We start from the raw sequence: 24,594 nt of genomic DNA, 5'->3' as shown, positions 1-24,594 counted from the left end.
AGATGTGCTTGCATCACAATTAGAATTTGCAAATTGTCTCTGCAAAAATGCAGATTTATATAAATTAAATAATATATTTGTAAAAGATATTTTGTTTTTTATTAAAGCACTGTTAGGAGAATCAAATATATTGATACCTTACTGTAGTGCCTTGCTGTTGAGGAAGCTCTGTGATGTGGTTTAATTGTACTGACTGCTCTGTTAAAATAAGCAACATCGGCTATGGTTGCGTCCTAGATGGGAGACTTAAATATGCATCCATGGTGCAAGAATTTAACTTGGTCAAACTCTTGATATGTCTGTTGTGGGGAGAGCATGTGTAGAGGATTGAGCGTAAGGGAGCTGGATAAGTGAGAATGTCTCATGTAGCTGGGTAAGCCGAACATTTTTACAAGGACTCCTGGGTTCCCATAAGATAAAGAGGGAGGAGTGTGACAGCATTCATCATTATAAAACTGAAGTGGTTACATGAGGTCATGTGCATGAAATGCTGCATGCACACAACATAGCAACACATACAATAGCAATTCTGCGCCATCATTCATGGTTATTTTATGAGCTAGCACTATGCATATACATGTATATTGAAAAAACAAACAAACAATGCAATAAAATCTTAGCAAAACATATTTTCAATCACAACCTTTTTTCAAACACTGAAAAAAGATACAGTTTCATAATCTGAAAGAACCCTAATTTCTAGAAATTCACATGCAGTTTGTTTATCATGGTTACTTAAATGATCATGATAACCTTTTTGCATAATATTTACTACTTATACTACTATTTTTAGAAATTCACATGCAGTTTGTTTATCATGGTTACTTAAATGATCATGATAACCTTTTTGCATAATATTTACTACTTATACTACTTATAATTATAAGCTGTGTAATCAATTATTTTAGCATTTTTTAAAAGTCTGCATTGCAGCATTAAAAAAGAATTCTACGTAGTCATTCTCAATTGTTCATTCAGTTGGTTGGTCTGTTTAGATGAAATATTTTAAGATTGTGGAGCAAACTAATTTCTCATTTCTCAAGTAATTAATTTTAAATATGTCATCATCATGAAGCCTTTATGTGCAAGCATTATATATTATGTGAACTGAACTTCTATTCATAAGTTATGTGCCTTTGAACTTAACCATTAACATGGCTTATATGTAGAATTATATGAGTTTGTGAAGCAAACGCTTTCTTATTTAGTTTAAACCTATTTATTTTAGCTCAATTGCGTCGAAAGCCTTAGGCTTATATAAACGCTCTCGAGTCCGTTTCCTGGGCCTAGAACCAGTACTTAATGTCTTTGGGGGAGATCTAAAGAACGCTCCCACGGTGGGGATCGAACCCGTGACCTCCCGGTCGCAAGGCGGACACCATATCCATTACACAACCGCGACCTTTCTTATTTCTCAAGCAATTTATTTGAAATATGTCATCACAATGAAATGAAAATTTGTACTACATTTGTTCATGCCCATTGATTAACCAACATGTTCCTGAGTATTGTGCCCTTGAACTGCGGCATTGTTATGTCAAAAGCATACAATTTCTAAAGCTTGTATATCAAACTGCCACATTTCTGAAGGGATTCAATCGACACTTGAAATATGTCATCACCATGAAGTGCACCACGATGTGCAAGACACAATTTTAGACTTTTTCTTGAGTTATGTGCCCTTGAACCTAGCCATGGGCATGTTCGCCATTACTGTTACAAAGCACTGCAAAGGTTATTTTATATTTGTCACATTTTTGTCAAGGCAGTAGTTGAGAAAAAGTAGAAACCTATACCTTAATAGGTCATATAGTCAGATGTCAAGGCCACAAAGACTAATTGTAAATTGAAAACTTTTTCCATAAAATGTTTTTAAATTAAACTATTGGATCATGTAAATTGTAATACATTACTTTGCTGGTTTGCTTTGAGGAAAAATGACCCCTTATAATTGTTATGCCCCCGGTAGGGTGGCATATAGCAGTTGAACTGTCCGTCAGTTCATCCGTCCGAAAACTTTAACATTCATTGGCCATAACTTTTGCAATATTGAAGATAGCAACTTGATATTTGGCATGCATGTGTATCTCCTGGAGCTTCACTTTTTGAGTGGTGAAAGGCAAGGTCAAGGTCATCCTTCAAGGTCAAAGGTCGAAAAAACAAATTCAAGGGAAGTAATAAGCTTTAAAGGGAGATAATTTCTATTTATCATTTGGCAGGTACAGATCATTTTTACAAGGGAAGTTATATTTTTTAAAGGGATATAATAAAAAAAAAATAAAAAAAAAAGGGGCACAGTAGGGGGCATTTTGTTTCTGACAAACATATCTCTTGTTAAAACATGAGATGAATGGTGCAGGTTACAGGCATACAGTATTTAAATACCTGTAATCATTTGCACATCTAGACGACTTGGCTGCAATAAGTGGGCATACTTGTTTTACGTACATCTCATTTTTCATACTAATAAGAAGACAGTTTCAACTGCAAATAAGGTATAATTGTTCCTATAACTCTGTGATAGAAATACACACAATGTACCTTAATATCAGGTCCATAACTTGATTATATATGATGCCAATAATTAATATCTTGTGTGTCTTGCCTTGTGTCTGAGAAATGATGTAAACCAATGATTTCCCTCCAATATGCTTGATATTAAAAATTTCATCTACACTCTACCATACTTCTAACACATCATTGTGATTTTTCTGTCATTTCTCTGTAATTTGAAATCATACATGCTCTGAGGAATATTACTGCTTTTCTTTCACATATCAGGAAAATCTTATTTAAATTTATTTAAAAAAAACAACAGGAAAAAAACAATCGCATTTAACTTGAACAGATTCCCCCACTTCAAACTTTAGAGGCGCTGTGGCGTAGTGGATATAATGTCAGCCTAGTGACCGGGAGGTTGGATCCTCTGACTTTGGGAGCAATCTTTAGATCTCCCCCATAGACCCTAAGTACTGGTTCTAGTCCCAGGAAACGAGCTGGAAAGCCTTTCAAATAAGCCTTAGGCTTTCGATTCAATTGAGCTAAAATAAATAGGTTTAAACTAAACTAAAAAAGAAAGGAATTTTTCTTTTTTATAATTCTAGGTTTAATTGAAATATTATTAAAAAAAATATGGCTCTTCTGGTTTTTCAGTACAAACTGACTCACCTACGTGTTATAGTGCCAGAAATCTGTTAGTACAATAGCCCCTGAGATCACTTTATCTTGTTAAATAATGACAAATCTGTGGGATAGTTTGAAGGTGTAACTGTAGCTGAAATTATTATGTTTATTTAAATGGAATGGAATTAGTAGTTTTTACAAAATTTTTAATTAATACAAAATTATTGGGGAGTATTTAAGGTGTATGTATATATTTTATTCATTTCATTTAAGTACCGTTAATTTTGGTGACAGTATTTTACCACTGTTAACGTAAGTACCTATTATTGGCACTTCCAATATTACACTGGACACACTTTCAACATTAGCATGCTTGAAAAGAGCTTTTGTTTTCCACATTTCATTTAATGACAACCTTTAAAAACAATTTATTTTCAGAATGTAACTTGATAGGTTCAGTGTTAGTTACTCATTTTTCTCTATTATATAGAAGATGTTATCTTTTTGGTTGTTGATTCAATCAGTTTTGTGTGTGTCAATATTTTGAAATAAATGAAACATTAAGTGTTTGAATACCTTGAAAAACTGTTTGCTTATTTCTGATGGAGGATTTTTATACTAATTAAAAATAATTATGGTAAGAGAGTAAAGACAGGTGTAAATGGAAGTAAACTAAGAGTGCTGATGTATTTAGGCTTACATGGATTAAAAATGCTATAATAAATAATTTTTTGAGATGAGTTCAACAGTGGTACACTGAAGTTTTCTATACATATGTTATAATTATATTTATTTTCATTGGTTCTAGAATTAGCCTGTGAGAAAAACAGGGTAAACATGGCAACAGTTGAGAAGAAGCCCAGAAAGCTTCCCAATATTCCACAGAAGGAATCATCAAAGGATGAAGGACAGAAGGATGAAGGTAAAGGTCGGGGTAAGGGTCGGGGCGGGGCTGCTGCTCCCTCAAAGGATCCGCCCCCACCCAGTAGGAAACGTGAACTTCCACCCGTTAAACCAGCAGGGAGAAGAGTGCGAGATACTAAGAGCATGGTTGAAATGTCCCGACAGTCACCGGTCGAGGTGTCAAATAGGACGTCTTTAACGGCAACCAACAATGCTAAGAGTTGCTTCTTTTACATTGACAATGATTATACCTTTCCACCTTTGAAAATGGTCATTCATCCGAAAAAATACAAAAGGTTGGAAACTGTGACGCGTGATTTGTCTACTAGAATGAAAGCTCTTCCATTTGGTGTTCGTAGTATATACACTCCGCGTGGTCAACATAGAGTTCATAATTTAGAAGATCTCACTCAAGATGGACACTATATTTGCTCGTCAAACCGTAAGTTTGCCAAAGGAATGGATGTTGCAAGAGTTTCTACCAATCGAGTTTGGCATAACATTCGGCCCGACAGTGGGCGAAAAAACCTGAATCAACTTCTCAAGGACATTGAGCTCAGGAGTGCTAAGAACAGGGCCGGTTTTAGACCAGGCTATGATCTGTCAAACATTTATTCCCGCGTGCCACCAAAGAAAACAACTGTGATGAAAAATGGTGAACCTGATACGAAACATGTAGTGTTATTAAATAGGCGGACTGCTCAGACATTTGAGCAGGTGTTGAAGACATTAAGTGACCTTTTCCAGTTTGCCATACGGAAGTTGTATACAATAGAAGGAGTTTTGGTAAGTATGTCTGATTGCGTACAGTATTTTATATAATCGTTTTATTTTTAGCTTGCCTTCGCATGTAGTTTACATGGGGAGATATTTTAGGACATGATGTGTTGTTGTTTTTTTCTTACAACTTCTCCTCCTGAAGGACTGGCAGATTTTAATAAAACTTAATAGGAATGATCCTTTATCCTTGTCACCAATCTAAGGGTTATTTGTTGTTTGTTTGTGTTAAAAGTGAAAACTTTGATTTGTTCTTATACGAACCCAGACCATGTCGAATCTGTAACATGCAAAGCAAAAACTAGATAAATACCACACTGACAGATATCACACAAACATAAAATAATATTATATAATCTGCTCATGACAGTTTAGTTTCTAAATGTGCCCTGTAAGGGATGTAACAGGGTTTTTTCTGCCTATTTTGGAAAAAGGAGTCTTACCAAATTGGGAATTTTTTATCAACAAAATTGGCCATTTTGGGAATTTTTGCTTCGATGAAACGGCTCAATTGGGAAAAAATTGTGAATTTATCATGCTTAAATAATTCAGTGGTTTAACAAATAAATTTGTTTTATTTGTTATTTTGTCTTCTTTATATAAACAGATGCAATATTGGGCATGTTCAACGTTTATTCAAGTACTGCAGTTATGTTTTTCAGTTACAGTTACACTCTGAGATAAGAACTGAACAGTCAAAACCTTATAGCAGATATTTTTGACCAAAACAAACACTGGTTTGTCACACAAGTTATAAGACACTTCATTCTTAAAAAAAAACAAAAAACAAAAAAATTGTTTTTTTATTTATTTTATTTTAAATTGGGATTTTTTTTTATAATTTCGGTTTCGGATCGGGTCCGTTTGCTTTTGGAGTGCCTATGTTTTCCGGATGCGCAGACAATGCTGAATAACCCCTGTAGAAAGGCCATTAGTTCCTTTTGTTTCCCAACTTGACTGGTACCAATACCCCAAATTTTATATAATTTTATGACAAAAAAGAAAGAAGTGCTAATCCGTTTAACTAGTTATATTGATAACATGTTATTTATTACAAATTGAGTATATAGGTTTTTATTGTCAGCATTTTATTTTCTCAATCTTTAGCGATTTTTTTTGCCCAATAGGGAAAAGAACCTGTACCAGCCCAATTGGGAAAATTGTGTGCGAATAACTCTGAAAATAGGAAAATTCGCGTTGTAAAGTCTTCATATTGGGAAATCGGTGTATTTGATTTTTTGCTCCCAAATACTTTAAAATTGAGAACTATATATTGTCATGTTGTCAATATTGTATTTACTTAGGTTATAGTCATATAGTTGCATAGGGAAACTAACTAAATGTTGCATTTTATTTTAACAAAAAATTAAAAAAAAAAAAATTTTTAGAAACCTTCTGACAATTGGATTTTTTTTACAGCATTCCCCCCTTAATATAGTAAACTTTTCCCCCTATTTCAGCTTAAAATTCCCCCTCCTTTTTTTAAAAACTTTTATACCTGTGTTGCCAGCTGATATCATGCTATTAACCTTTGATTAAATGTATATTTATGTAAATGGGATGGTATTTATGTAGATTACATTAAAATATAGCAATTTTAAGTGTTGAATGGTTTTTGAAAAGATCTTCTAAAATTCCCCATTTTGCCCAAAATGAAGCAAAATTTCCCACTCTAAGGGCCCCGGCCCCAAAATCCCCCAAAGTGTAGCAAGGGCCCTGCTTTATAAATTAGAGAAAGAAAATCGCTGATCTTAAACCAATACATGAATATACACAAGTAATGTTAGATAAAATATATGAACTCTCTTATATTGGTATTAATATTAATCAAAGGTTGTTCACAGCAATGAATTTCAAAACCACTAAGTTAAGCAAATACTGACATGTTGACTTGCTCCTATTTGTTGGAAAACCAAACAATATGTCTTTGTACCGTATGAATGTGCACATAATTGTCTTTTTAACATGAATGAGTATTTGATTGTACAATAGAAACTTATTCTCAAATGATTGAAACCCATAATGTTAGTTTATTTTCTGGTATCATTTCTTCTGAACATTTTATTCCAGTTTTTCACTCCACATTGTTGTACCTGTTTTCGTGCTAATAAGACTTATAATTTATAACTTGTCGCTTATAAATAATAATTGCTTTGTGCTATTGTTCACAATCAAAACAAACTTTTATATTCTTGCCCGTCACATAACTTGTGCAGTCTGCGATATATTTTACTTTAGATCATTGACCATTTTGGCTGACAGCATAAGCAAAGTAATAGACCAGGTTTTCAAAAGCCCAAATTCATTTAGCAAAATGTATTAAACATGTTTAGTTTTATTCTTGCCAAAAGATCGCAACGTATTCAAAACAATGTCATTAAACATATTGATGACCTCCTTTTCCTAGTAATTTTAACAGAAATGTTTTGTACACATGGGCATGCTTGTAAAACACCAAGAACTGCAAAATGAAAAATTTAATTAATGCAATTGTTCTCAATCATTACTAAACATTTAGGTAAATTAAAGTATTATTTACATTTCAACCCTCCATCTTGAAATTATTTTATTTTCACAAATTCCAACTCAAAATTAATTTAACTGTTATTGCAGTACGATTGTAAGTGAAGTTGAATTTGTACTATGTCAATCAGGGAAATCAGTTTACTTTCAAGAACACTGTATTACTTTACTTCCTAACCTCACTTACTTACATTTAAATTATTTGTCGTCCTTTTCAATTAAACAATCGTTGAGGACAATTGATATGATTTGGGCTAGTTATAATTTGATAACGATTTATGCAAATAACAGATGCTGGAAACTAATGAATTATTATTAGTCAAAATGGCTTTTGCATGAAAAACGCCTACCCTAAACTTTACGTACCCATTCGGCCTATGATCTCCCAAATTTCATAGGCATGAACTAAAGTTCAGAGAAAGGGTTAGTCTTATTTGCAGACTACTTGTGTGGGAATTGATCCGTTTTCATTACTTGCATAAATACGGTATGTGCACTTCATATAGTACTGCATGGTAAATCAGGAAAAATGAGAGTTTGTTAAGGTTACAATATACCAAAAGATTTCCTACACAAATTCAATGTAAAAGCAATAACTTCAACAAAAAATAAAGTCAAACTTTTGCGCATAGAGACCCCCATAACCATACCTTTTCTTAAAGAGCATTCCAAGCCGCAATGATTTAGACAATAAAAAAGGGGGGTCATGCGTTTTGCAAGAAAGAACTCGATGCGAATCAGCGGTCACTGTTTTACAGCCATCAATTTACCGGGTTCGTACCAGTGGATGAGGGTTTCCCGCCATCTGTCAAAGTCTCATGTAGTCTTTAACCTTCAAGCAAATGAGTGAATTTCTGTTAAACATCAATGTTTTCCCTACCACATGCACAAAGAAACATTCTAAAATAAAGTCATGGCAAGTGCCCACACAGAAAATTGTGTCTTCTTATAAATGATGTTCAGGTTTTTAAAGAGTATAGCATTGCACTCCCAAAAGATTTAGTATATTGTAACCTTAACTGACTGATAATAGAACTGTTAAAACAAGAAAAAATCCAACTGAAAAAACAAAACAAATCCACAAGAAATCTATGAAAAAGTTCCAAGCACTTACACAATCTGTTACATGTAACTTGATAACAACAGCTTTCATTTCTTTGGTGGGCTATCTGGTCTTAGCCAGTGGTTTGTGGAAAGATTATTGTAAAATTATTGCAAACAAAAAACATTTGTAAACAAATTTGCCACACTCTGGGAAAAGTTTTTTTATGCGTGTGCTTATTGTCCCAGGTTAGCCTGTGTACTCCGCACATACTAATTTTTAAGGACAAAACTGTCGGTCTAAACTGACTTTACCCTAAATAAAGACATACTTTAAACCAAAAATACCATTAAAGGTTATAGTGCAGTCCTTGATTAGCCTGTGCAGACAGGAATGACTATGCAGATGCATTAAACCCCATTTTCCCAGAGCAAGGCTCAAATACATGATGTACCATAAAACTATCATGGTTTCCCCCCATGCAGATTGACGGTCTCCAGAAGATGATGACAGGCCCAGATGTGATCGTGGCGGCGGGATTGGAGCCATTCATTAATCTCAGTATGGACTACCAGGCACAGAAACGCACAAAGTCTCGCATGGACACTAGCATGGGTAGTAGGCTGAACATCCAGACACGCATGCAGACACGACGAGACAGGCTCTCTAAGACTAGTGAGTGCATGTTTGGATCTGGGATTCTAAAATCATGGCATGAAATTTGATCTGAACTTGTAACTCATTGTACCCCCATCACACCCAATTGCACACAAAAATGCTCATGATAGATTTTTAATTCACTTTACATCCACAAATATTTATAAAAAAAAACTGTTTAAAAAAAATATTCAAAATGGCCCTTTTGCTGAGGAAAATTACAAAAAAAAAATATTAAAAAAATGTAAAAAAAGTGATTATAATCAATTGTATAGTTTCTGTTCACCAGACAGCTGGTGATTCCTCAGGATAAATTAAGTTTGTTCAAAGCTTTGAAATGGTAAATTCTTATAAACTTTTTTATGTCCCCCACCACTATAGTGGGAGACATATTGTTTTTGCATTGTCTGTTGGTTTGTTGCTTTCTTTGTGTGTTTGTTTGTTTGCGTCAAACTTTAATATTTGCCATAACTTTTGCAATATTGATGATAGCAACTTCATATTTGAAATGCATGTGTATCTCATGGAGCTTCACATTTTGAGTGGTAAAAGGTCAAGGTCATCCTTCAAGGTCAAAGGTCAAATATATGGGTCAAAATCGCTCATATAATGTGCACTTTTGCAATATTGAAGAAAGCAACTTGATATTTGGCATGCATGTGTATCTCATGGAGCTGCACATTTTGAGTGGTGAAAGGTCAAGGTCATCCTTCAAGGTTAAAGGTAAAATATATGTGGACATAGTGTTTCACAAACACATCTTGTTGAATATAATCATTAAAGATTGTAATTCTTACAAATTTAATAGTTTTCAGCACACAAATATTTATTAAAAATTCATTTTAAGTGGATTTGGGCTAATTCCAAAATAATATTAGCCACTTATAATGCATGAAAGCCACATAAATACTCAAAATCAACAAATATTTCGTAAAATATTAAAGATTTAACGAGGTACAAAATGCTCATTTTCATTTTTTGTGTCACAATATATTCAATGTGAATTTCCAGCAACGATATCGGAACATTTACAAGAGAACGCGAGATTGGCTTCGGACAGCTCATGAGAAATGCATCGTGCTATCCTGTTAAATCTATGTTACCATACCACAACTAGCATTGATATTTTGGCAATTGCCATAAGAAACATTGTTTTTGTATGGGTTAAATTTATTTTACAAAATATTTTACGAAATATTGAGTTTTTTTGTGGCTTTAATATAATCATTATCAAAATTATTAGTATCATTACTATTATCATTAAGATGAATAATATTTATACATGACATGATTTTAAGTCGTGGATAATTAATCCTGAATTTTGTTTTGACAGAGGGTCATTGGATCGTGACAACACGTACCAACGCCCTGCCATCTGCCGGCACTCAGGCCCAGGTCACAATCACAGTGTATGGGGCCAAGGGCAACTCAGGGGCAATGACTCTTGGGCATGGTGATGGCACGAACTTCCAGCCAGGACAGGAAGATGAATTTGAGGTTCGATTTTTTAACAAGTGGTGCAGTAGATTGTGTATGGGGTGTGTGTTTTCGATATGGAAATATTCATCATTTTTAGCTCGGCTGTTTTCAGAGAAAATTTGAGGTATTGTCATAGCCAGCTCATCGTCCGCTGTCCGCATCTTGCTAAAACCTTAACATTTTGTTGAGGTTTTGAACATTGGCTCTAAAATCAAAGTGCTCCAACTTACAACTTTGAAACTATATACGTAGCTGCACCTTGATTAGTTCTACATGCCACACCCATTTTGGGGTCACTAGGTCAAAGGTCAAGGTCACTGTGACCTCTAAAAAAAATTATTCTGACAAGCTTTCATTTATTCAAAACTGCACCCGCAGCTGAGCGTGGCACCCGTTATGCGGTGCTCTTGTTGAAAATTTCTGATGCTTTTGCAGGGAATTTCACTTCTTATGGCTGAACAATTGTGATTGGTTTCTTAAATGACTCCTTAGCTTCTTATATTTCTGAAAATGTCTTTTTGTGGAATGAAAATTATTTTTACACTTTGTTAGAAAAACATGTTAAAATATTGTAGATATTTTTTAAATATAACTAGATATTTTTTTTAACATTCCTATATGATATATATAGTGATATAGTAAAGCGTTACCTAAGTACCATCTGTGTGTGTTGTATAGATTCAGGTTGGCAACGTGGGTGAGATCTACAAGATCCGTTTGGCTCATGACAACTCTGGAGATTTCCCAGGCTGGCTCTGTGATGAGGTATGTATCGGCAGAAGACGTATGACTTCACATACCAGTCTATACCAGTTTTTGTGATGTATGACTATACATACTAGTCTCTAAAAAAGTTTTTTGGCAAACAATATGGAAAAAAATCCTGAGTGCAGGCCATAATTGCATAAGAAAATGTTTGGTCAAAAACCAGTTTGTTTTTGACTGGCAAATAAACTGGAGTATTGAGCTACCAATAGTTACGAGATTACAAGACCTTGTAGACAGTAATTGATAACCTTTACAGCCTTTAGTTGATACTCCATGGCATAAAATATGTACTGGTACTCTTGGCTGAAATAATTGGACATTAATTTTTATCTTTTTTTTTTTTTTTTTTTAACTGAAACTTTCCTACTTTTTTGTCTTATTTAATGTATTATGTCTTTGTAAAATGATGTCTCAGTACACATTTTCAATATTCAAGCATCCATAGTAAAAAAAGGTTGAAATATAATAAACGAATTTTCTTTAGTTTGTCCATATAATCTAATGGCCTTTTCCATTCTCAATTTTCAAAATCATTAATTTCAACTATTGGAAATTAACTTAATTATCTTAATAATACGCCCAATGGGCTTTATCAGTATTAAATATACATGAACATATTTGTATTCACTGGACTTACAGTGTTGGAATTTGTAAATCACTGATCAGGCAGTATTGTATATTTTGTAACTATAGTTAGACCATGACAGGGTAACAAGTACTCTTCTATGGAGGAGGAGTGATTTCCTTGGTTCTAAGTCTATTCTTTATTATAAAGTCTAAGAAGAGGATGGTGAATATATGCCCAGGTGTCACATTCAAAGCATTTCGGTGTTCCAGGTAAAGATGCGTGATGTGAACACGGGGGAGGAGCTGAGTTTCAGCTGTCGTCGCTGGTTGGCACGAGACGAAGACGATCAGGAGATCACGCGAGAACTGGCAGTGAAGAGACCTGGAGAGCCCATACTGCCTCGTAATGCTTGATTATAGTTAAAAGGGGGCATAAGCTCACTATTGTTTAGTTTACCCTAAGTTCTTGGCATTTTCTTTTAACCCTATTATCAATCAGATACGCACTACGTGTTTGTAGTCCCTTAAAAAATCAAATTTAATTTAAGACCTTACTTGCTAGATTCAAGTTTCAAAGGCTTCATTTCCAAAATTAAGATACTGATGAGCAGCAAACAGCATACAATCTAAACAGACTGCAAGTTACATGAAGGCTGTTCTGGTTTAATGCTGGTTTTCTATAAGCTTCTGAGCGGGAAAGGGTTTATAATAACTAAATTTAGTATCTTAAATGTATTGGTGAGCATTACCATTTTAAAATTAATGTTACAAAACAAAAGTATAATTGTTGTTTGATTTATTTACATGAAAGGTGCATGATTATATGTCAGTATACCCCCATTACCATTTGTAATGGGGGCTATATTGGAGTAACTTTGTGTCTGTCGGTCGGTCTGTCCCGAAATTTCATCTGATCTTCACCAAACTTGGTCACAAGTTGTATCTAGATGATGTCTAGGTAAAGTTTGAATATGGGTCATGCCGGGTCAAAAACTAGGTCACGGGGTCACTTAGTGTGTTTTAAACCAAAAGTTTGTCCGGACCATAACTATGTCATTTATCGTTAGATTTTAAAATGACTTGGTACATTTGTTCACCATCATGGTACAGTGTGATGTGTGAAAAAAGTATGTTGATATCTCCAAGGTCAAGGTCACACTTGGAGTTCAAAGGTCAAATGCTTGTCTGGGCCATAACTTTGTCATTTATTGTGAGATTTTAAAATCATTTGGCAAATTTGTTCACCATCATTGGACGGTGTGTGGCGCGAAAGAATTACATCGATATCTCCAAGGTCAAGGTCACACTTTTTAGTTCAAAGGTCAAAAATGGCCATAAATGAGCTTGTCAGGGCTATAACTATGTCGTTGATTGTGAGATTTTAAAATCATTTGGCTCATTTGTTCACCATCATTGGACGGTGTGTTTGGCGAAAGAATTTCGGCGATATCTCCAAGGTCAAGGTCACACTTTAAGTTCAAATGTCAAAAATGGCCATAAATGAGCTTGTCCGGGCCATAACTATGTCGATCATTGTGAGATTTTAAAATCATTTGGCACATATGTTCACCATCATTGGACGGTGTGTCGCGCAAAAGAATTACTTCGATATCTCCAAGGTCAAGGTCACACTTTGAGTTCAAAGGTCAAAAATGGCAATAAATGAGCTTGTGCGGGCCATAACTATGTCGTTCACTGTGAGATTTTAAAATCATTTGGCACATTTGTTCACCATCATTGGATGGTGTGTCGCGCGAAAGAATTATGTCAATATCTCCAAGGTCAAGGTCACACTTTGAGTTCAAAGGTCAAAAATGGCCATAAATCAGCTTGTCCGGGTGATAACTATGTTGTTTATTGTGAGATTTTATTTGTCTCTGTAGTGTTATTGATGTTGTTAGTGATGTGTGAATTATTGCAAATATGTTAGCTTAAGCAAATCTTCATCTTGTTATAGAAGACTTCACAATGTTTGAGAAGTCAAGGTTTGTGGTCTGTTTACCTGCAAACATTTCTAATCCAGTTTTTTTCCCTGTAAAGGCAAACGATATTAAATAATTGAGGCATTCTTAGAAATTATGGTAGGCACTTGTTTTAACTAATATCATTAAGAAAATTCTTACAGAATATTTGTATCTTATTTAAAAACGGAATCAATATTTCTTTGATACAAGATACATATTTTGGAGGCATGAAATGTAAGAGAATGGTTGTGACAAATATTAAGGATTGTGTGGTAACAGGAGGAGCATACTTTTTAGATTCTTTATTTCATTTTGTCTGTATGACCTTTGTTGACAATGCATTTGTTATCAAGCCTATTTGGGTTTAAGTTTATTCAACAACATTGGCACTGTAATATTTTTGATTTTCAATAAAATAAAATTAGCCATGCTTTTGGAAAGCACCGTTTTATGCCTGTGCGTTAAGTGTCATTCCAAATAAGCCTGTTAAGTGCTCACAGGCTTATCAGATACATTGTGGACTGCTCAGGCTTATCAGGTACATTGTGGACTGCTCAGGCTTATCAGGTACATTGTGGACTGCTCAGGCTTATCAGGTACATTGTGGACTGCTCAGGCTTATCAGGTACATTGTGGACTGCTCAGGCTTATCAGGTACATTGTGGACTGCTCAGGCTTATCAGGTACATTGTGGACTGCTCAGGCTTATCAGGTACATTGTGGACTGCTCAGGCTTATCAGGTACATTGTGGACTGCTCAGGCTTATCAGGTACATTGTGGACTGCTCAGGCTTATCAGATACATTGTGGACTGCTCAGGCTTATCAGGTACATTGTGGACTGCTCAGGCTTATCAGGTACATTGTGGACTGCTGAGGCTTATCAGGTATATTGTGGACTGCTCAGGCTTATCAGGTACATTGTTGACTGCTCAGGCTTATCAGGTACATTGTGGACTGCTCAGGCTTATCAGGTACATTGTGGACTGCTCAGGCTTATCAGGTACATTGTGGACTGCTCAGGCTTATCAGGTACATTGTGGACTGCTCAGGCTTATCAGGTACATTGTGGACTGCTCAGGCTTATCAGGTACATTGTGGACTGCTCAGGCTTATCAGGTATATTGTGGACTGCTCAGGCTTATCAGGTACATTGTGGACTGCTCAGGCTTATCAGGTACATTGTGGACTGCTGAGGCTTATCAGGTATATTGTGGACTGCTCAGGCTTATCAGGTACATTGTGGACTGCTCAGGCTTATCAGGTACATTGTGGACTGCTCAGGCTTATCAGGTACATTGTGGACTGCTCAGGTTTATCAGGTACATTGTGGACTGCTCAGGTTTATCAGGTACATTGTGGACTGCTCTGGTTTATCAGGTACATTGTGGACTGCTCAGGTTTATCAGGTACATTGTGGACTGCTCTGGCTTATCAGGTACATTGTGGACTGCTCAGGCTTATCAGGTACATTGTGGACTGCTCAGGTTTATCAGGTACATTGTGGACTGCTCAGGCTTATCTAGGATGACACTTTAAGCATATGCATTAAGCCTTGTTGTCCCTAAGCAAAGCTCAAACACAGGCCACCAGCCACTGACACAAGATTTATATGTTTGTATGTTTAAGAATAAAATCCCGTCATCATGTCTGTTTGGTCGTGTTTCAGTGATCAAGTATCAGGTTGATGTGATCACTGGGGATGTGTGGGGCGGGGGTACGGACGCCAACGTCTACATCACTATCTACGGGGACCGTGGGGACACAGGGGTACGGCAGCTGTATGCTGATACCAAAGGGGTCTACTTCAAACAGGGACAGGTAATCACAATTGGAGTTAATGTTTTAATTGTGTGCATGATAGTTATGCTGTTTATTTCTGGGGGTTTTAATTGTTTGAGATTTTTAGGAGAGTGGTTTGTCTTTTTAGCTCACCTTAGCATTAATTGCATAAGTGAGCTTTTATTATCACCATATTTGAAGAGCCCATTGTCTCGTATTGTGAATTGTCACTTTTAGCTCAAAACAACTCTTGAAGCAAATTCCCATCAAATTTAATTGAAACTGGGTCATAATGTTTATCTTTAAACGTCTTTGTTGATTGTTTAAAATTTGGTATGTTAACCCAAAAAATAATTGGCTCAAATCCAAGAGAAACCTTTTTTTAAAGGCAACATTTACATGTATGACTCAATATTGATAAAACTTGTTCAGAATCTTTTTCTGGACGGTTACATTTACATGTATGACTCAATATAAATAAAACTTGTTCAGAATCTTTTTCTGGACGGTATCCAGGCTGAGTGTGAATCTTGGTCACATGCATCCAAAAACTCGGTCAACAAGTCTAACCCTTTGCATGCTGGGAAATTTGTCGTCTGCAAAAATGTTCTCTGCTGAATTTCTAAAATTAGCATTTTCTTCGATTTTTTTTCAAAGAATACTATCAGAATAGCAAACAGTTTGGATCCTGATGAGACGCCAAGTTTTGTGGCGTCTCATCTGGATCCAAACTGTTTGCAAAGGCCTTTAAAATTCGGTTCCCGCACTGAAAGGGCTAATCTTAGAAAAACATTATTCATACTCTGGAAGCCATATTTATGACTAAATCTTTATGAAACTTTTTTAGCATGGTATTCCATACATTATTGAGGCTTGCTGTGAAACTGGGTCACGTATCCCAACAATTAAGTCACCAGCCCAAATGTTTATTAGAAACTTACTATTTAAGAAGCCATTAATGATACAATCTTGACGAGACTTTGTCTGAACGTTTATCTTGACAAGATCAATGTGATTTTTTAATCTGGGTCAAGTACCCCACTTTATCACAAGATCATTAGGTCAAGTTTAGAAATTGTGTTTAATTAACACAATAAATTAAGCGAGCGTTTAAGTGCTATCATGGAAATCGTACAATCAGTAAAAAAAAATGTGTCTTGAATGTTGAGTTTAAACAAATATAATTTTTATGTACCGATCCCAATAAACAGTTTTTGTTCCAAAAATGAAATATGAAACAAAAACAAATTTTCAAGTTGTGGTGTAGAAACTTCCTTATTTATAATTCTTTGATTATTTGGGCAGCGTATTGAAAAAACTGGAATGCACGTGCGTAATGTGTCCTCACAGATTAGCCTGAGCTGTCTGCACAGATTAATCAGGAACAACACTGTCTGATTTTATGGAATTTTTCATTTGAACGAGGTCTCTTCTAAACCAAAAAATCGATTTGTATCAGAAAGTATCGTTCCTGATAAGTCTGTGCAGACTGCACAGGCTAATCTTTGATGAGAATTTTTGCACATGCATTAAGCCCAGTTTTTCCAAAAGGTTGCTTATTTGTTTCTAGATTGACTCGTTTGAGGTTGAGGCAGTCTCACTGGGTCATTTAAAGCGAATCATTATCGGCCATGACGGTACGGGGCCGGGGGCCGGATGGTTCCTGGATAAGGTTGTCATACGGGAACCACCGTTCCGTACCAACCAGGAGTGCGTGTTCCATTGTGGCAAGTAAGTGGATGGACATCCCAATGTGCTACCAAGCTTCTGTTAATCGTAGCCATCTTGTTCAATGATGAACTTTGATACGTTTGTTGACATAATATTGTGACATAAACATTGAAAAAAAGGAATATAATCTAATTGGCAGAAGAATATTTGTTTTTTGAAATTTTGTACCATTCATATATAAACAACCTATATAATTTTTGAAGAAAGTACAATGAGAGGAAAAATTTGTTTAATACAGTTTTTCTTGTAAAATTGGCAAACGTAATCTTTTTTAATCCAGACCTTAAAGAAAACCTTGGATAGGGACAATTTGATTGAATTGGTAAGATTATGTCAAACAAACATTTTTTATGATATTCCCTGTTATAAAGTCACTTTTTAATTTGGCTCTGCCATATGGTTGGATGAGGAAGAGAATGATAGGAAAACTGGGTTTAATTCATGAGCTTAAAGTGTCATCCAAGATAGCCTGTGGAGTTCGCACAGGCTAATCAGGAACAATAAGTTCCACCTGGACTTGATTTTTGTTTAGAACGGACTACCTTTCAACAAAAAATTCCATTAAAGCGGAAAGTGTCGTCCCTGATTAGACAGGCTAATCTGGCATGACACTTTACACATATGCATCTAGCCCAGTTTTCCCAGAACGAGACTTAAGTCATTTTGTAATTTACCTGTGCCAGGTGGCTGGACGAAGGGGAGGATGATGGGAAGATTGTACGGGAACTCCGAATACAGGACGAGTATATGGACGACATTCTGGAGAAACGACATGTAAGTAGGGAGCGGTCATTTGTATTTGGTCTGCATTTTATTTAAATGAAAATGATAATAATATTCATATATTGGTTAACTGGCTTAAATAGGTTTAGTTTGATTTGTTAACAAAAAGATTTTTGGATTGTTTCTTATTAGAATGTACTGTCTGTTGGGTGTAAAACATTGAACAGTAATATTAAATTTGCTTTAAAAAAATCATAAATTTACTTCCTTGAGAAAATAAAACAATATTTGTTTTACAAATGGGAACTTTTTGGTTAGAGCGGGGAAAAATACTTGGCATTGGAAACGTCTTTGAATATAGGACCATTTAGAACAGTAGATAAAACCTTATTTGCTGTGGTTTCAGTGGGAATTTGAGAAGTGGAAGTATGAGCAGGATGGCCAGGTGATCTTCTTTTCCATGATGACAGGCAAGGCCATGCGACTCAATCGTGACCTCTCTGTGGACGGCATTGGGGAGGAGAGGGACAAATACGGTACATAGCTGTCAAACATGGTGGGAAGTCAGTCTGCAGTTACCTCCCCATTTAGTTGACTACTATTTCTGCTGTCAAAAGAGCAAAATCATTGTGTTTCTGTATTTTATACTTATAAAATTAAACTCAGTGATATTTGATTTACGCTCATTTATGATTAATGACATGATTTTTGGTAAGGACAGTGTTTGACCAATTAAAAAAGATTAATAAAAATTACAGGCATTTGGTCCAACCAGTTTACTTAAATTCTCTATTTACTTAGAAAATCATTGACCTAGTCCGCAGATTGTTTACGCTATGCTTATTTTTATGGCCCCAATTCAGTAAAGATGCGAACGTGGGTGAAAAGTGATGCATGAAGTCCTTAGTGGTGTCTTAATCAATAGAACACTGCAAATTTAGACTTCTTCAATGTTAATGAGGAAAGTGTACGATGCTTTTTGAAGATTTGTGTCCATTTTTCAGCTGTGTTTGATGTCCATCCTAAGAAGTCTATGCGGCCGATGTTCTCAAGTGCAGCTACAGCAAACCATTACCTCGCCATCGACAATGGCAGAATCACCGGACTGGTAAGTGCCTGTGTAGGGATTTCTGTGTGTGGTACCGTTGTTTTTTACATAGTACTTATTGATGCCCTTGTTAATTGAAGCATATTTTAGTTGCTAAAAATCCTTTTTAGCTCCACTGGCCAGAGGCCAGCGGGGCTTATGTCATGGTCCTGTGTCCGTTGTGCGTGCGTGCGTCCGTGCGTTAACTTTTTTTTTAAACATCTTCTTCTCCTAAAGTACTGGTCCAATTGTGATGAAATTTCTCAGGAATGTTCCTTGGGTGAACCTCTTTCAAATTTGTTCAAATTATGCCCCTGGGGTCAAATTTGAACCCGCCCCGAGGGTCACAAAATTGAAAATTGGCTTATATAAGGCCTATTTTGTGAAAACTTTCAAAATCTTCTCGTCCATAACCATTGGGCCTAGGGTTATTAAATTGAGTATGTAGAGATATCTAAAAGTCCTCTACTAAATTTCTTCAAATTATGCCCCTGGGTTCAAATTTGACTCTGCCCCGAGGGTCACAAAATTGAACATATGCTTATATAAAGCCTATTTTGTGTAAACTTTAAAAATCTTCTTGTCCATATTCGTAGGGCCTAGGGCTACCAAAATCGGTATGTAGTGACATCTAATAGTTCTCTACTTATTTTGTTCAAATTATGCCCCTGGGGTCAAATTTGACCCTGCCCCAGGGGTCACAAAAATGAACATATGCTTAATATATCCGCGGCCCACGAAATCTCTCCGCATTTTACACTGGTAGATTCTGCCTAAGCATTTTTAAAACGAGCAATATAATTGGCTGTCGTTTCCCAATCTTCCAATTAAAATTGGTTTCATGAAATGTGTTTGGTATTTCCTATGCAAATGGCGCCGTTTTGAAGCGAAAATTAAGATTATTGAAATGACAAATATCAATCGAATTAACGACTGACATCATATAGTTTGATAGGAATAATGAAATGTGTTAGTCAACGAAAAAGACTAAGTTTTAGATACAAGAAACACATATTTTGTTTAGAAATGTGCACAGTGAATTTGTGTCACGGAAACCAATGTTTCTGTTTGCAAATTGGGAGTTCAGTCTACTCGCAAAGTAAAACAATTTAGAAAAGGATCTTTCGAACATGGAAATAGACAAACATGATTTGATTTATATGATAGTGGATCTGTGTATAATCAGATTCATATGCATATTTTGCTTTATAATGTTTGTCACGCTGTTCAGTTAATTGAAATAGCATTGAACTAAAGATGTGAAATGCAAGATATTGAAAGGTAAACAAATTATATAAATTAATTTAACTCAGTTTAATACATCATTAACACAAGAAGAACACTCAAGTGTGTTTGTTTATATTTAGTTCATTAACCTTGTTTGTATAATACATTTTATAAAAAATTTGTATTGTTTTGTTTGTTTTCACCAAATGGTTAGTATTATTCTTTTATGTTAACATTCTCAAAATTCTTGTTTTTTCATAGGCCCTATTTATCCAAAAAAAAATTTGAATGACATCATTTTATGATTTATAATCAGATTGCAAAAAATATTTGTTCAAGATAAACTTAACAACAAATTGTTACATTGAAATAAGTGATTTTAATATTCAGTAGCAAAAAAGTAAGGAGAATCCAACTTAAAAAAGATGTATCTATTAAAAGTATATTCTACCAATGCCGTGAACAATCCCCTTGTTTATAACATGACTGCCGCTAAGTATATTACTAGCAACCTATCAGAGAATAGGTCAGATACCTTATTTCAATATATGGCAATCCTAGTATTTTTCAAAAACAAACATGACAGGTAACCAATGTCAGATGGAAAAAGTAAAGGAAAGTTAGGTCAAGCTAATTGTTTGTCATGATATCTCTTTTAACCTCACGCCATATGCAAGTAGTGTTGCCATGATCGCAATATCTTGATGAATTATAATTCAATTTTTTGTCTCATAAATATTTACTTTGTTTAACAAACAACCTCTACAAAGTTATCATTCCTACTGCCTTTCGGCACCTCATGAACCTGAAAAACTAGTAACTTTATGTTTCCTCAGGCAAATATCTTCTTTGTACAATAAACAATTTCTTCACCACGTTAACAATCCTGCTACACTCACTTATGCCTCAAGAATGAAGTAAAGTTCAGGTGATCTACGTCATTAGGTATTTTGCATATGTCATGAACTATATAAGTAACAGAAACTTTTAAACCTACAAACACTTTTTGGAATTTTGGAAAAAGATTCATGATTGAATGAAGGAACTTTCATTAATCTTGTAGAACATGCGTAGATTTGATCTTCAGCATCTAAAAATATGTGAAATAGAAAGAACGACAATATCTTTTGGAGAGATAAATGTACCTATGTTATAAGCAAAGGACCTGTGCGACAATTTCCGGACTTTTTAGTCTGTTTAGTTAACACCGTAGTAACGTTTTCCATATATAAAAAATGCTGACCCTTCCAACTTTAAGCGCCCAGTGGGACGAGGGATAGAAAGAGAAAGTCACATGCTTGAGTACATTTCAACCCATGCGCAATGCACGCTTTTTTCGCATAAAAAAACAGTGGAGCGATACAGGGCAACCATGGCCCTCTTGTTTGGAGTTTATTACAATAATTATTACCATTTACTGATGACCTGATTCTATACGACAATTCAAATATTGAATAAAATAGCAAATATTAAAACATTTATATGAAAATTGTAATCTTAAAAAATTACATCTTCCATTGTCATCGAATACACGTTTAAGGACACACAAATAATCAATCAGAGAAATTAATGCATATTCACTTTGGAGGCAACACGTCTTCTCAGTGCAGTAATGTACATGTCTACCAATCCCTGTTCAGGGTAAGGGTGGCCCGTACTGCGAGTTCCGGGTTCGAGTCCAGCAGGACCGCACGACGATGTTTGAGTCTGTGAAGAACCCCCTCCAGTTCCTCACCATAGGGGCCGATGGGTTGCCAGGGGAGGTCAGGGGCATACTTGATAAGGAACCAGCACGACGCTTCCATGTCTACGCAAAGGTAGTATTGGACTGGGCAAAAGTTTTCTTTTGTTTTGTTTTTATTTCCAAACATAAACATGCTACAGGCATACATACATACTTAAAAAAGAAGAACTGAATGAAATATGGTTTCAGAATATTACATGAGGGAAAGTAGGTTTGGGTATTTGCAATAAGTATTTTATGTTAAATATTTATGAGAAATAAATCTGTATAAATTTGAATATTTTATAATAACACTTCATTGAAATAAACATGCAAACAAATTGTTCAGTTATGAACAATGTTTTGACAAAAGTTTATTAGCCAATTGCTTATATTCGCACAATTGTGACTCTTGTAATTTAAGACATTTTAATTCTTACCTTATCATTGTTGTCATGAAGTGGTACTACATTCATAATTGTGTTCTTCACTTTAATACCCGTATTACTTTATTAACTTAAATGATTATACAACAAAACTTAGGAAATATTCTCTTGCAATGTTAAACCACAGATGAGAAAAAAGCACCAATTCAACCATAATATTGTTGTCAATTTTCTCAGGGATGTTTCCGTCACAAGGGAGTAGTCATGCTCTGTACATCTCTCCTGCAAAGTATCAATGTTAACACGAATGACATGACACTGACTGGGCGTGGAAAGCGGGGCGGGCCTCAGTCTCAGTTCCGGGTTCACAAGGTCAACACCGGCGGGATTCGCATGTTTGAAAGTGTCGCCCATCCAGGAAAGTTTATTCGTCTGCGGGATGGGAAGATTGACTGCAATGTAAGTCAGTTTGGACCGATCATATTTGGTTTTTAGTAGAAAATTATAGATTTTTCTACATTCTGTGTCTTTTTAATAGAACTAGTAGTTTCATTTATTGTAATGTGTGACATTTTGGTAATTTCTTCATTGATCATATTTGTTTCATGCCTTTGTATTACATGAACATTCTTTACTAGAAAATCAAATATTTAAAAAAACACTCTTTTTTAACTCCTTTTAATACATGTACTAGTTTTCTACATTTTCCTCTTTATGAATGAACGGTTCCAATTCATTGCCTATTTGCTCTTCAGTCATTTAATCATGATTGCTTCTCCTTTTAGCGTTTGGATTTTGAGGTAAAGCTGTTATCTAACAATCTGCTGTCCATAATGGTCAGTGTTTGTGCATGCTGTTAAGGACATAGTGAACATTACCATGTTGTTTAAACTCAGTCAGTCTTTCCAACACTTATCAAGTGTTTATTGTCAGTGTTCGACAATAACACCTAATGATATGGAAAGAGTCTTGCCAAAGGGAAAAAAACTTGCTGGTTTTACGTATTTGCTTTTCCCTACTTATTTCCATATCTGTCTGCTTCCTTTTAATCATTAACGCATGTTGCTGCATGTTTATTGTCCCCTACCGGTTTTACCGGAGGGGACTTATGGTTTGCGCTCTGTCTGTCTGTCAGTCTGTCAGTCAGTCACACTTTTCTGGATCCTGCAATAACTTTAAAAGTTCTTAATATTTTTTCATGAAACTTGAAACATGGATGGATGGCAATATGGACATTATGCACGTTATTTCATTTTGTTCCTACGTCAAAAATTCTGGTTGCTATGGCAACAAATAAAAAAATAATAATCTGACAATGGTGGAATTTCTGACAATGGTGGAGCGGGTAGGGGACTATATTGCTTGGCAATAGTCTTGTTGTACTTATTGTTTATGTTATATGAATTCTGGTCATTTTTAGTGCAGTTATTTTATACTCCTTTTTAAACACGGGCTGCTGCTGTCCATGAAAAGGGCTGCAGCAAGTATAATCTCAATATCAGCATTTTAGAAAGTGATAGATACTTAATTGAGCCACATCATGCAAAAATGGGTCTTATACCATGTGCGAACAGCGTATGCGCAAGCTGATCAGGAGTTACCTTGTCTGCAAATGAAACCACAAAGCCCTGCATAAGTTTATAGCTGACAAGGTACCTACTGACTGTGTGAATGCCAGAGGTAGGTCTGAAGCTTTGCTGTCTGCATTTGGCTTAAGACCCATTTTTGCATGATGTGGGTAATATAATATGAATTAAACAAAGGATGATATATAGAGAATAACAGGTTACTGCCTGATCTTTTTGTAATATATCAGGCAAGGCATGGAATAATATAACGGCGAGGCTTGTCGAATAATGAAAATATCGCTAAAAAGTTGTATCTTTAGCGGGAAAGAATATGATTTTTGTCGTTTGACGTGTTAATAATGACATCATGAGCATTTGCGTTAAATATTTGTAAATCATGTTTTTTGCTGTTTGTGTTGCATTTTGTGTTTAAAATATATTACATCTTGGTATCAAATTGTTTGTTTTGTTGAATCTGATATGATTTTACTAAAAATGATTAATTTATAGTTGATACTGAGTAATATGACCTACCTCCTATCATGGACTGATATAAGAACTTCCT

The 24,594-nt window shown here is 35.3% G+C and overlaps 1 protein-coding gene across 1 annotated transcript in view; it reads left to right on the top strand.

Annotated features, from left to right (window-relative positions):
• The window catches only part of LOC127878270 (lipoxygenase homology domain-containing protein 1-like), an 89,569-nt gene that overhangs the window by 444 nt on the left and 64,531 nt on the right, over positions 1 to 24,594 (top strand). The window contains exons 2-14 of the mRNA XM_052424789.1: positions 3,932 to 4,812; positions 8,854 to 9,043; positions 10,359 to 10,522; positions 11,183 to 11,269; positions 12,110 to 12,242; positions 15,472 to 15,623; positions 17,155 to 17,315; positions 17,999 to 18,089; positions 18,445 to 18,574; positions 19,043 to 19,146; positions 21,993 to 22,169; positions 22,699 to 22,920; positions 23,247 to 23,261. Coding sequence (XP_052280749.1) covers positions 3,961 to 4,812; positions 8,854 to 9,043; positions 10,359 to 10,522; positions 11,183 to 11,269; positions 12,110 to 12,242; positions 15,472 to 15,623; positions 17,155 to 17,315; positions 17,999 to 18,089; positions 18,445 to 18,574; positions 19,043 to 19,146; positions 21,993 to 22,169; positions 22,699 to 22,920; positions 23,247 to 23,261 — 2,478 coding nt within the window. The 5' untranslated portion in view covers positions 3,932 to 3,960. The remainder of the gene's footprint in view (positions 1 to 3,931; positions 4,813 to 8,853; positions 9,044 to 10,358; positions 10,523 to 11,182; positions 11,270 to 12,109; positions 12,243 to 15,471; positions 15,624 to 17,154; positions 17,316 to 17,998; positions 18,090 to 18,444; positions 18,575 to 19,042; positions 19,147 to 21,992; positions 22,170 to 22,698; positions 22,921 to 23,246; positions 23,262 to 24,594) is intronic.

This window comes from Dreissena polymorpha, chromosome 4, assembly GCF_020536995.1.
Source record: "Dreissena polymorpha isolate Duluth1 chromosome 4, UMN_Dpol_1.0, whole genome shotgun sequence".
NCBI classification, from domain to species: domain Eukaryota; kingdom Metazoa; phylum Mollusca; class Bivalvia; order Myida; family Dreissenidae; genus Dreissena; species Dreissena polymorpha.
This window is presented reverse-complemented; position numbering and strand designations above follow the sequence as displayed.